The following is a 14,041-nucleotide window of genomic DNA, read 5'->3' on the forward strand; positions in this document are numbered from 1 at the left end:
AAAAAAATGAGGTTTGTTCATGATGACCAAAGTAAACAAATGAACATTCACTTTATGTTTCTAATTTGACAATGAAGAAGTTTAAAGTTCAGATACCAAAAATCTACAAGAATTAGATATTTGAATCCAATGATTATATTCTGAACAAAGACTGAACATAAATAGTTTTCAAATATTTGGAAATTTAAATGAGAGAAAAGAAGTAAATTATTATAAATTTTAAAGAATCACCATAAATATGAAAAAGGTTCTTTCTGAATAAGATGATGACCAGTTGCCACATTGACATATGCAATTTCTTCTCTCTCTGTGTATGTAATATATAAAATTAATTACATAAAATATATAATATATGTAATTATATACTTATAAATAAGTATATGTTTATATATAATATTATAGTATTTATAAATAAAACTGCCTTTAAAACACAGTCTTCCAAATATATTATTTTCATCCAACACTTTACCTTATTGATTGTTAAAAGGAAGGAAAGAAAATTTGCTGAGTTAATACATCAAAGGGTATGGGCAAACTTCATTTCCATAAAAATTATAAGGAAAAGAATTACTTTAGGTTTGAAAATCTCACAAAGTTTCCTTCCCAATAAAATATTTCTAAGATTTAGCCCAAAATCTGGGAGAAATGTTGCTTTTTAAGAATAACATTACATCATATTGCTAAAGCATCCTATATTTAGTGCTTTTATACACAGAATTTCGTGTGACCTTCATGTCCATCTTGAAAGGCAGGGAGGAAGTGTTATTAATCCAAACCCTGTATTTACAGAGCTTACATTTCTCTCTCTACTGTGTTATTATAATAATTTTGAGAAAGCACTAACATTCATCTTTATTTAGCTATTTACAAATATCTTTAAAAATATATCAAATAGAGCCCTAAATCATAGAGTTGCAGTGAGATTTAAATGAATCAATGCAATGAGATTCAAATGCTTACTAATACAAAACCTGGTATATAGTAATCAAATAAATGTTAGTTACTATTGTTACTTTTGAAGTATAGTAAGTAGCTAAAATGTATGGTCATTGGAATAAGACAGTCTGTATTCAAAATCACTTATCTTTGGGAAAGTTATTTAACCTTTCAAGTTCTGAGCTTTCTGATCTATAAAATATGAACAGTTTAATGATATAATTTATATAAAGACCTTAGTATAATGTTTAAGACATAATAAGTATTCAAAAATGGTGTGTGAATACAAAATGTAATTTATAAAATTTAAAGACAAATTGCAAGCTGGGAAAAACAAAAATTAATATTTAAGATTTAAGGAGCTCTTAAAAAGCAATAGGAGACAAAGACCTCCTTTGAAAAAACAACTGAAGTCATGAATGGTTAATAAAAATGAAATATCAATAATGAATAAATATCTCAAAAATATGAATACAAAAATTCAACAATAGAATGTATTGATTAGAATGGCCTGGCAATGACTAAGTGAATTGGAACACAAAGGAACAAAAGGCAAACATAGTGTTTCTGAGAGTACAAATTGTTATAGCTTTTCTGGAGGAATTCTGGATAAATATAACAAAGGATTAACATGTACACCTGTCTGCTGGCCTAATTCATTTCACTTTTGGGAATTCATCTAAGGAAATAATCATTTACATGTGCAAATTTACATAAAGTAAATATGGAAAAATATATAAAATGATCTTTGCAATAAAAAAAAATGTAGACAAAGCCTACTTTCCAGCATGGGATTGATCGAAGAAATTATGGAACACTTATAAAATGAAATACTATAAATGTCAAATGATATTAAAGCAATATATCTATTAAAGTGGAAAATGTTTATAATATGTATTCAAGTTAAAAAATAGCATATTACTTCATACATGGTGTGAAGAGGAAGAGAGTTACAAAGATATAGGATGTTATTGTTTTAATGGTGGTCATCTCCAGATGGGCAGGATAATGAGTTTCCCATATGCTCATTCTTTTATTTCTGTGTGTTTTCTTATATTTCTGGAATAAACTTTTACTACTTTTATAATTATGAAACAAAATAATAAACATTATTTTATTAAAAATAAGATTTGATCAACAAATATATGAAAAAGTGTTCAACATCTCTAGTAATTAGAGAAATGCAAATCAAAACTACTCTAAGATTTCATTTCACTCCAATCAGAATGGCAGCTATTAAGAATAAAAACAAAAATAGGTGTTGGCGAGGATGTGGGGGTAAAGGAATACTCTTACATTGCTGGTGAGACTACAAACTGGTGCAATCACTCTGGAAATCAGTACGGAGATTCCTTAGAAAACTTGGAATGGAACCACCACTTGTCCCAGCTATCCCACTCCTCAGTCTATATCCAAAGGACTTAAAATCAGCATACTATAGTAACGCAGCCACATTAATGTTCATAGCAGTTCACTTCACAATAGCTAAACTGTGGAAGCAACAGTTTATCCCAAAAAACTAAAGGCTTTATGTTCTCTCTGATAAGTGGATGCTGATTCATAAGCGGGGGCAAGCGGGGATGGAGGAACTTTGATTGGGCAAAGGGGAGGGAGGGGAAGGGTGTCCTTCAGTAGATGAATGGATAAAGAAATTGTGTCATATATACACAATGAAATATTACTCAGTATTAAAAGAGAATAAAATAATGGAATTTGAAGGTAAATAGATGGAGTTGGAGAATATCATGTTAAGTGAAGTAAGGCAATCCCAAAAAACTAAAGGCTTTATGCTCTCTCTGATAAGTGGATGCTGATTCATAAACGGGGGGCGATAGGGGGTGGAGGAACTTTGATTGGGCAAAGGGGAGGGAGGGGAAGGGAGGGTGCATGGGGGTAGGAAAGATGGTGAAATAAGATGGACATCATTACCTTAGATACATGTGTGACTGCACATATGGTGTGACACTACATCGTGTACAGCCAAAGAAATGAAAAGTTGTGCTGCAATTGTGTACAATCAACCAAAATGCATTCTGCTATCATGTATACCTGATTAAAATAAATAAATAAATTAAAAAATGGTCAGAGCCATATGCCCATGGGCAAGTGGAAATGTACTGAGATCTGAAGAAGGACCACGATAAAAAGCTCGTTTTTCAAAACAAAACAACAACAACAACAAACCAATAAATAAATAAATAAATAGTTTAAGGGTTAGCTTCCCTTTAACTAAGTTTTAATTTTTTATAATCTGTAACATAGATAATAGAAACACAAGAAGAATTGCATCAGAAGGCAAACTAATTGTTTTCTTTAAAGTACCACTAAAAGAAGAGCTTTACTAACAGTGAAAATTTAAACTCTATATGATTGGATAAGTGAGCTCTGTAAAATTCTGCAAACTTTTGATAGATGTGGTAATTTGGTTTGGAAGCCAGAAGAGTCTGATGTTTATAATTATTCTTCCAGTACATAAATTATACAACTTCTTTTCCAAACATATACTCTTCCAATATGAAAATTCAAGAATTGCATTGTTCTAGGTCCAGGAAAACCAGGCCTTACACAAATCCTATGGTAGCAACTTTGTAATTCTAGACTCCACTCCATGGAGGTGGGAAATACTGGGCTGAGATATGCTGCATCTTTTTCTGCTTCTTTGAGGCAACAGGATTTTGCTAAGATTGTATAACCTGGACAAATTAAATCACAATTATTTAATGGGACCACTTAAAAGTTGACTAGAACACACAGCTAAAAATCCTTCTATACAATTAAAGGAGTAATACCTGTGGAAAGTTTTAACAACATCTTAAAGATTATTTTGAAAAACATGTTTGAACTTTGCATTTTCATAAGACATCTATCACATATAAGACTAAATCATGTTCATAGACCCCTGCATGAAATATGTGAACCTATATATTTTTACTTTCTAGCCTATAGAAATAAAGATTATATATAATAGTATCTAAAGCCTATATGGGTATTTATATTTAATTCTAACACAAAAAAAAACTTTAATGGTTTCAACCTGCAGCTGAGATGATGTTGAACTGCTACTTTTAGGGGTTTTCTAATTTACTGCAATCACTGGAATCATTTTTTAAAAATGACTGCTACTCTCAGCAGAGTAATCATTATGGCAAGCAGAACACTTCCTAAGTAGCAGGATTGTGTGGCAGGATAATAGGAAGGTGCCAAATACAAAGCAAATATTTTTTCTTATAATGTTTTAATTCCTCACAGTTAGTAATTATGATTGAGATTTTATTATCTTAAAAATCAATGATATTCAGGAATCTTGAGAGTCTATATCCCAAACTAGTAGCCTGAGGAACAACCTTGGGATGTTACTAAGTGTTTGTATATTATGTATGTGTGTGGTGCTGGTGGGGGGGGGACAGAAGCAGACTGTATAGGAATGCTATGCCTAAGTGCTTTCTAAAAATCAAACAAAGTCAAATAAATGATTTACTGTGGGGTTTACACAGAGCCTTTAATATGTAAATCTCTAAATTTTAAGGGTAGAAACATAAAGGACTGTGGGAGCTACGGTATGAAGCAGTTTCCGTATGTATTTCAATATGGTATCCTTTCTAGGATCCTTATTCTTTATATAGTTCAACAGAATGAAGTCTGTTAATGGTATCCAAATGAATAAATCCTGAACTCATTATCATCCAATTTCAATAAATCTCCTGATATTCTTCTTTACATCTATCCAAATCTAATAGCTGGAGGACCTTTTCATATCTATCTATTTAGCTCTTCTGGCCACGTGAGGATTTTATAGTCCAGTTTTGATAACTGGGTGTCTGTGGCATATAGCTATGTTTGATTCCCTATCTTGGGTCTTCAGGGTAAACCTGGATTGGTTGAATTTGGATTTGGTTCTCTTCTTGGCCACCTCTCCCAGGGTCTGAAGCCCTGATTCTGAGACAAAAGTGTTCATCTCTGTGAAAACTTAACCAAGTTTTTGTCAGATGGCAATGCCAAATTCTCTTATAATTAGTTTTATTTTGAGATAGATGACATATATAAATACAGAATGCCTAGAAAAAGGCAAAGCAGAATTTCCAAGAAGGGAAAAATGTTGAAACAGTTTGAAGTGTCAAGAATTAAGATGTCAATTAAATCATTTAATTCAAGCATCTTCTTAGATTTTATTACCTGCCTTATAATTTCAGTAATATTGGAAATTGACTCAATTTGGCATATAAGAAAATAATGAATTGGTTAATTAATCAATTTCTTAAAAAAAAATCCAGCTATGATTGGCCACAAGTAACATTGGGACATATTAACAGAATGGAATTACTAGACTTTCATTTATTGGTGTGAACAGAGTTGGACCTATTTGTATTAACTTTTACAGGATGTCTTAAGAAATAATAGAAGGTCTTAAATTTTAAAAAAAGAAATAAATAAAAAATACTGTGAAAAATTTTAATAGTATTTTAAAGATTCTTTTGAAAAACATGTTTGAATTCTGTTTTCAGAAGATATCCATCAAATATAAGTCTAAATCATGGTGATAGATGAAAAATACTTTTTTGGCTTTATGGTGTGTGATAAAAATTAAAATTTTAAGTTGGGTGCCAAATAAAGCATGGATATAGTATAATTTTGTTTAGGCACACAGTATATGCTATTACATTTCCATAAAAAGTAATTTTTCAATGTTTTTATTTACACTCAGGATTTTACCTAATATTATTGAAGTATATAAATATGAAAGCAATTTCACAATTTTTGTAATCTTTGTTAGTGGTTTTGTTTTGTTTAATATATAGAACTAAAAAAGCCATACCAAACAAATAGTTTTAAGTGGTGCAAGATAGTAAATAGCAAGGAATGCATAGCATATGGTTATGCTGAATAGTAACCCTTAGTGTTGATGTTAGTTGACAGAACAGGATGAGTGTTCCTCAAGAATAATCATATTGTGTGGATTAGTCACACTAAATTTTTTAAATGAATGTTTATCAATATATACCAGATTTAAGGATTTCAGAGTATTAAGTAAGAGCAAGAAATCATCAACAGCCTAAAAGTATTCCTGAAAAAAAGCATTTCAATTTTGAAGAAAAAGGCAACATGGCAGTACAATTCTCAATCTCAGAACTGCCTACACATGCTAATTTAAGCTTTTTTCCCTATGGACACTTGATGAATTTCAGTATGTTTTCAATTTTCTATCTTCCCGTGTTTCCAAAGAATGAAAGTTTTATTATGGGAACCAAAAATTTTATAGTGTGTGGTTTGAAATACAGTTAAAAGAACAAAACTAAATATAACAACATTAGATTATTTTAAAATTATTAGATCTAAGAAGATGTAATAATGGCCAAAATATCAAAATTTTCTTCTCAGTTTCATAATTTGATAACTCGTAAGAGTTAAAAATCAGCATCAAATGGTAGAAAAACCAGACAAAAGCTCCTCTACAACTTGAGAAACAAGAATGTTTATTTATGCAGGAGGAATGATTGAATTCTTAATGTGGGCCACATAACTCCTTGATCTGGCTGTGGTTCAGTGCTTAGTATCATCTCATACCCTCTCTTTCTTGCTTTCTATCCTCCTTACACTCACACATTCTACCTGAGCATGTGTTCACAGGCTGCTTCCTCTATTGAATCCTGCACTCTAATCCCTATTCTGCTATTTTACATCTCTTTATCCTTTAGATCATAGATGAAATGATGGTTCTTCAAATAATATCCTCCTGAAAATGTTTTCTCTAAATCCTGAACTCCTTTAAAAGTTTACAATTATATGTTCTATGTAATGATCTAATTAATGTTTGTGTCCTCTTTAGACTAGGCTATCTGAGATCAGGAATGATGAATACTTTGCTCAGTACTGTGAGGGAAATCAGTCAGAATTCTTTTGTTTCAAACAAACAATAGTGCCTACTATGTGTTTCCTCAGTCAATCTGAAATCATGTGGTAGTCCTATAATGAATGCAAACTGCTGGGGCAATCATAGGAAATACAGTGGAAATAAAAATGTAACAGCCTGACAAAAATGTTTGGAATCCTGCACATGATTGGTAGGAAAACAGTGAATGAATTCAGTGACATATAATGGTTAAAATGACATGGTGATGTGAAATAGAGTATGTCAATTCACTGATCTACTGAATTATTTAATTATTTAAATAACTCTCTGACCCTAGGTAACTTACTTAGTCTCTTTCTACAACATAGTTTTTGACATTATTGAACAGAGTAAATATTTCCATATTCAATAGTTTCCACTTAATATGTTATGGTTACTTTTCAGAGGAAACTTAGAAATTTAGTACATCTATCTTGGATTATAAAATATTGTTGAGACATCAGTAGTGGTATTTTGAAGACCTTCTAAAATCCATAGGACTACTGTTTTGAAAACTGACTATTAAAAATGTATTTTTAGCTTAATAATTTTTTGTTAATGTTTTCTAATGTGGTTGAAGAATAATTATTTTCACATCAGAATTGAATTTGGCTTTGTAAATCATATTTTCAAATGTGTTTGACAATCTGTTTAGAAATTATTTGCATTATAGCTTTCAAATTTATTTATAGAACCTAAATAATGCACTAAATTTTTCCCTTTCTCTCCCACCTCTCTTCCCTATCTATAATTCATCTATTCTGAAAGAACATGTATGAAGACACGAACTGGGTGTCAATCTACTTTATATACAAACAGAGATATGAAAAATTTTGGTATATTTGTGTAATAAGAAGTGTAATGCAAAAAAAAAGTACATGTTTAAAGACATGAATTGACACGAACACACTTAATACAAAGATATGAAAAATTGTGCTCTATATGTGTAATAAGAATTGTAATGCATTCCACTGTCATGTATTTAAAAAATGAAATTAATTAAATAAAAAAGAAAACCTGTCTTTTTACCATGAATATATACAGAGAAGAACTAACACTATGTTGGAATGAAGAAATGGACAGAACTTGGACACTGCTATGTCACTTCATCCTTTCATTTAAACTTGATACCCCAAATTTAGATATATTTACTACCAAAAACAATCATAGGGGGCTTTTCCATCTTAAATATTACATACTTCAACAATATTTTACAAAATATGGTAAAATATTTCCATAGTAAATTTCAGACACATTTTCATATGAAACCTACTTATAAAATTTTTTTAGTTGTAGATGAATACAATCTTTATTTATTTATTTTTATGTAGTGCTGAGAATTGAACCCAGTGCCTTACACATGCGAGGCAGGCTCTGTACCACTGAGCTATTTAGTGTTTTTACTGGCACAAACAATTCTACTACAATTTTTACATTTGATATATACAGTTTTGCCCAGATATTGTCAAAATTTATAAATAAATTAACTTTTCTCAGGAAAAATAACACTTTTTATCACATGCTACTAAATTATAACTACTACTTCATAATGTCATTTCACCAACTTGGGAGGAACCAATTTCTTTCAGAAGGAAAAGTTTACTATAGTTTTTTTTTACAATGAATACAAATCTAATATGATATATGAGTTATATACTGTGACTTTCTATATGTCCTTGCTTTTGAGATCCTACCAGTTAGATCCCAGTGATACCACTAACAAGGAGCAGCATTCTTTTCAGCTACAAATAAAATGCTCTAAATTCCTTGTAATTAGTATATTTTAAAATATGGAAAAATTTCAATGATTCTGATATGGAACATTACGGGTGGTGCATGTCTCCCACTCTGGTTCTTGTAATCACTTTGTCTTTCGAAATATTATAAGCTCTACTGTAGAAGTATACAGAGGGAACTGTGAGGTTTAGCGGTCTGAGTAATTATCTATTTATTCAACCACATCTGCATTTGCCTGGGAAGCTATAAATAGATTACATTCACCTAAATTATATAAATTGTTGATAAGTTGTAAGAGAAAAAAAGTGCTTAAGAATGCAATATTATAAGAAGTAGTATTAAAAACATAAAATAAAGGCTTCTAAGGGTTTTGTTTATTTGTTTTTAAGAGCAAAGAGTATGTTTTTATTTTATAAAAGTTTCTTCTTTTTGTGGTAAAATGAATTGGGAGAGAAGAGCTAGTACAATTTAAGAGTCATAAAATTTCAGTCTACTATATTTATATATTATATAAAATAAGAAAAATATATGTAATTTTTTTTTACACTTGGGCAAAGGAAGAGGAATTATGAAGCAGGATATCACCATTCGATGTCTAATTGATACAGGTTAAACTAAATTTTTTTTAATCTTCAAAATTCTCTCTGGTATCTAGTAATGTTTTTCATTTTTAATTAGTGGTAGTCTTGCCAACAGGTCGTACAATAATATATTTATCAAGCAATTCAAAAAAGCTTACATAGTTTATCTCAACTTTTAAAATAGTGAAAGCACACAAAATAAACATTGAGATGATCATTTGAAAGTGGAAAAGAGAAGAAATATAATTTAATCATTAGAATGTTTGTGGAAACAAACTTATTGCCTTTATCAAAAACCTTAAAATATTTTGTCATGATTCAGAGTTAAATTGCTTTCATTCTTCTATCATGCATGTAATATACTTTTAAAATGTCAGTAACGTCAAAATTTTACCTTTAATTCACACATACAGTGAAAAGTCCTAAGATGTAGCATCCAACATGAAACGAACATATTTCTTTCTTAACACACACCCTGAAATTTTTACCAGAGGAAGAAAAATAGATCAAAAGCTGCATGAGGACACAGTCCTGTGTCTGTTTTCCACTCCCCTGAATCCTCCGCATTTCATTATTCTGGCACATAACCAATACTCATGACTTACCATTTGCCTAATAAAGGGAAGAGTTTTCTGAATATTTCAAACTGCTGGTAATTTTATTCTTTCCCATAATAACATACAGGAATAGTTTGGCTATTCTAATGTTTGTAACTTGGAAATAGATTATACTCTGCCTTAAACTCAATGAACTCTCTCAAGGGGTTAAGAGCTGAGGTTTTAAATTTAGATGATAACCACAAACCAGCAAGAGTTCAACGTACACTGAGCCTTTGCATGCATATTTTCTACACATAAATAAGCTATACATAATAGACTCAGTTTATTTTCAGGTGACATTTTTTAAGTACAAGTAGATCAGGCCAATTGCGGACAGAATAAACTCAAGGAAAAAATAGACAAAATAATCTTACTGTTACATATAGAACATTTATTTTATTCTGAAAAACTTAAACTTTCTCCTATCAGTTTGCCACTTTCCCAAGGCATGCAATGAAACTTAGCCTTACATTTTTACTGTCAACAACAGAATTGTGAAGCATCTGATTTCAGATGAAATTGGATTTTTTTGTGTGTGTATGTTTTTTTGTTGTTTTTGGTGTGCCTGGGTCTAGTTGATACTAGGCAAGTATACTACCATTGGCCACATCCTCAGCCCCTACTTTTTGCTCTCAGAATACTTGTAAAAACACTTGTGAAAAAACACTTGAGCGCCTCAAGAGTTTTGTGTCTACATTTTGTTTCTGCGAATTATTTCTGCATATTCAAAATTAAAACTAAAAATATTCATCAATTCATTCAACAACATGAAACATGCATCATGTGATAACACTAATACCATTCTTTATGAAATATCATATATTTTACAAGCAAAAAATCTTATTATAGCATTGTTTTATTCCTCTGCATGACTAGCATGATTAAAAACATTTAGATTTTCATTAGCGTCTGCATTCAATCAGCTGTGGCATGTTATTTTACTGAAGGATATGAAGAAAATCTATCCGCATAGAGGTACGGAGTTGAAGAAGGGAAGACCTTGTAGAACAAACAAAGGGCGTCATAACCCTCATGGATCCTCATTCCACACTTTAAAAATCATTAGACTATAATAATATCATCTGCCATGGTTATTATGTCTTAACTATATGCTAAATTAATGAAAATCTAGACACAAATAAATTCTGATAGCAAACATGTATACATACATATAAATATATATATATAGCCAAACACACACACACACACACACACACACACACACACACACACACACACATATCTCCAAATTATCTGCACATTCACTTTGGATTCTACTGATAATGTTATTATAAATACTCGTTGTTTTGTTGTAACAAAATGTTTATTATTCTAACTTTTCTACTCATTACAAGTAAATTAGAATGCAGATTGATGGAAGGCAGACTAAAGATTGAAACACAGCAAAATTAAAATATATAATGCTAAAATTTAATAAAAATAAACAGATGATTAGGAAAATGACATCTTACTTGAAAAAAATACCAAGCATAACCAAGTGGCTAATTTGAATACATGTATGGGTCTCTTTTAAGCAGTAAATTAGATTGAAACACTTCACTAAACACAAGTTGGAGTCTAATATTTTTAGTATCCTACATGCCATTTCTAATTAATCTGTAAAAACCACAAGAAAACATTTTCTTATATTTATGGCATGTCTGCTTTAAATATTAATAGGAATTAACCAAATGCCAAAGAAAATGTACTGATTCAGATATTCTATAATTTCTAAAATCATAATTTTTATTCTTAAAAATAAGTAAATTCAGAAATAAAATGTTTTTTAGATTATATAATAGATTTTTAAAAATCTCATCTCACCATTTGGCAAAGAATAAAATGACTTACTTTTCTTTCTCTTGAAGTTGAAGCTCCTGAGGAGTCATTTTAGGTTCAGTCCCAAGATTTTTTTGCATTAGCTGCCTCCTCTTTCTACTTGGTGCAATATCAGTGACATCAGGACTTGAAATAATGGAGTCATCTTTACTTAAAGTGGCTAAAATCAAATAAAAAATGTAACACAACAAAATTATGCATATAATATAAGTAAAATATCAACTTGCTGCTTTAGCATTGAAATAAGGTTGAACAATTAAAATACAGAAAAACTATTTTCTCGAAACTATTCTCCTACACCTTCATGCAGATTTGTTCAAGTGAGCCAGTTAAAATGGTTTGTAATACTTTTTACCAACATAAAATATTAGATATATTGTACAGTTGGAATAATTTGGTCAGAATAGATTTGCCCATCATAGGAAGAAATTTCCCAAACACATTATTAGCACAGTTTACTACCTTGGTGTTGGAACTGGTTGGAGGTACTGTAGTCAACTGTAAAAGGTATTTTGGGTGAAGGGCAAAAAACCCAAACTGTTATAGAGATTATATGAATCAATTTGACATTAAACAGCAATTATTAGCAAGTACAGGAACTTCTCTTAGTAACTCAGAGATAATTTCATAGTCTTTTAAGCCAAATGTGGAAATAAGGACAAAAAAGCTATAAAAAGTATTAAAAGATATCTCTAATATGGCCAAGTCATTAAATTACTCCTCAGAGTATTTGGTACATGTGAAACAGAAGCAAGAATAGAAACATGTTTGATTTATGTTCCCTTATTCTCTATTAACAATAAGAGGAGTTTAGAACTTTCATTCATCCATGCAATGCACAGTATATTCTGCTAGGATACATGCTTCTATAAATGAGAAGAGGTGCTTTCCTCTTCGTAAACACAGCAATGATGTCAATATAATCTGAACTTTAGGATATTCTGTCGGTTCATACAATATTTTTAGCACAGTAATATTTAAAAGTGATAGGGACAAACTTTCCTTCTAAATAAGGAGAGAGTGTCTTAACCATGTAAAAATGTTTAAATGGGAGGAGATAGAAAGCTGAAAATTCTGTATAAGTCAATTCCTTTAGGACAAATAAAGGCTGGTTTAATAAAATAAATGAGACAAGAACTTCACACTTTTTAAAAGTATACTTCTTAGCTAAGTGGTGATCAGAGCTGAAATAGTTATGAAAACATTTCTCCCTATATCTTGGATATTTAATTTTGATGGAATTATTAGGATCAAATGCATGCAATAACGCACATCTTCTCGCTTCGAGAGGAAGAGTGATGCAAAGGGTCTGCTGACTATGATTCTGAATGTAATTTTTGTTGGAGATTTATTGGAAGTTAGGATTTTTATTAGACTTTTAATGGGAGGTCTAACAATAATGACAAAACTGCCTAATTTGGGGCTTTGGGCTCAAACTTTAATATTTCTCCCATAAACTCCATTACTTTTTTTGTAGTTGTAGATGGACAGTGTGCCTATATTTTATTTATTTTTATGTAGTGCTAAGGATCAACCCAGTGCTTCATATGTGCTAGGCAAATGCTCTGCCACTGAGCAAAAGCTTCAGCCCTAACTTCCTTATTTTTAGTGTGCAATTTTACAGAAAAAGTGGTTTTCAGGTATGTGTGTGTGTGTGTGTGTGTGTGTGTGTGTGTGTGTGTATCTATATTTATATTATTCTAGCAGAAAAGCCTGCATGTTGCCTTTTCACTCTATGGAATTCACACTTGATCTCTCTGAAATTGCTTACACATTGTTGGTCAATCTCTTGAAATTCTTCCCTTGATTCCATTTTTTTGTCTTAATAAAAACTATTATTTTTGAGAAATTATATGCTGGACATTTTTCTATGGGTTTTGCATGTGTTATTTTATTAATCCTTAAATGACCTTTTGAAGCATTTACTATTACAGTCTTCATTTTACTTATGGGAAATCTGGGCTTCAAAGAGGTTAAGTGACTTGTCCAAATAACACAGCCTTTGTTCTTAACATAACTTCAACAATTAAAAAATAATTTTTAATCATGGGTAAAATATTATTTGATAAAATGTTAACTGAATATCCATCAAAGTATATTTTACTTTCCAAGGCTATTTTAAGTTTTTAGGACAAATGACTTCCTCTAGATATGTTGTACATTAATTTGTTAACCAGTAAAAATTGTACTGAGAGTAGAAAAGGTAAATTTAAAAAAAGGAGTTTGGATTTTGGTTTTTTGTTTTGTTTGTTTGACACATTCAAGCTGAATGATTTCCCAAATTTTATTAAGCTGAGAAATGAGTAATTATAATACAACTATATGGTCCATGAGGAAAAAGAAAACTACCAAAATTGTTGAAGGTAGAGGATATTGCAATTGTACATAGGCTTCTAAAATGGAGAGATTACAGCTGATGTCATTCCTCAGTCTAGGAAGATAGAATATTGTTTTAATTGCAA

The 14,041-nt window shown here is 30.6% G+C and overlaps 1 protein-coding gene across 2 annotated transcripts in view; it reads right to left on the reverse strand.

The window, feature by feature from the left end:
* Xrcc4 (X-ray repair cross complementing 4) overlaps nucleotides 1-14,041 on the reverse strand; it is a 230,745-nt gene that overhangs the window by 75,871 nt on the left and 140,833 nt on the right. For both annotated transcript variants that reach the window (XM_076856049.2, XM_076856050.1), the window contains exon 7: nucleotides 11,592-11,739. In XM_076856049.2, the coding sequence (XP_076712164.1) occupies nucleotides 11,592-11,739 (148 nt within the window). The remainder of the gene's footprint in view (nucleotides 1-11,591; nucleotides 11,740-14,041) is intronic.

The sequence above is a fragment of the Callospermophilus lateralis genome, chromosome 5 (genome assembly GCF_048772815.1).
Source record: "Callospermophilus lateralis isolate mCalLat2 chromosome 5, mCalLat2.hap1, whole genome shotgun sequence".
Lineage (NCBI taxonomy): Eukaryota > Metazoa > Chordata > Mammalia > Rodentia > Sciuridae > Callospermophilus > Callospermophilus lateralis.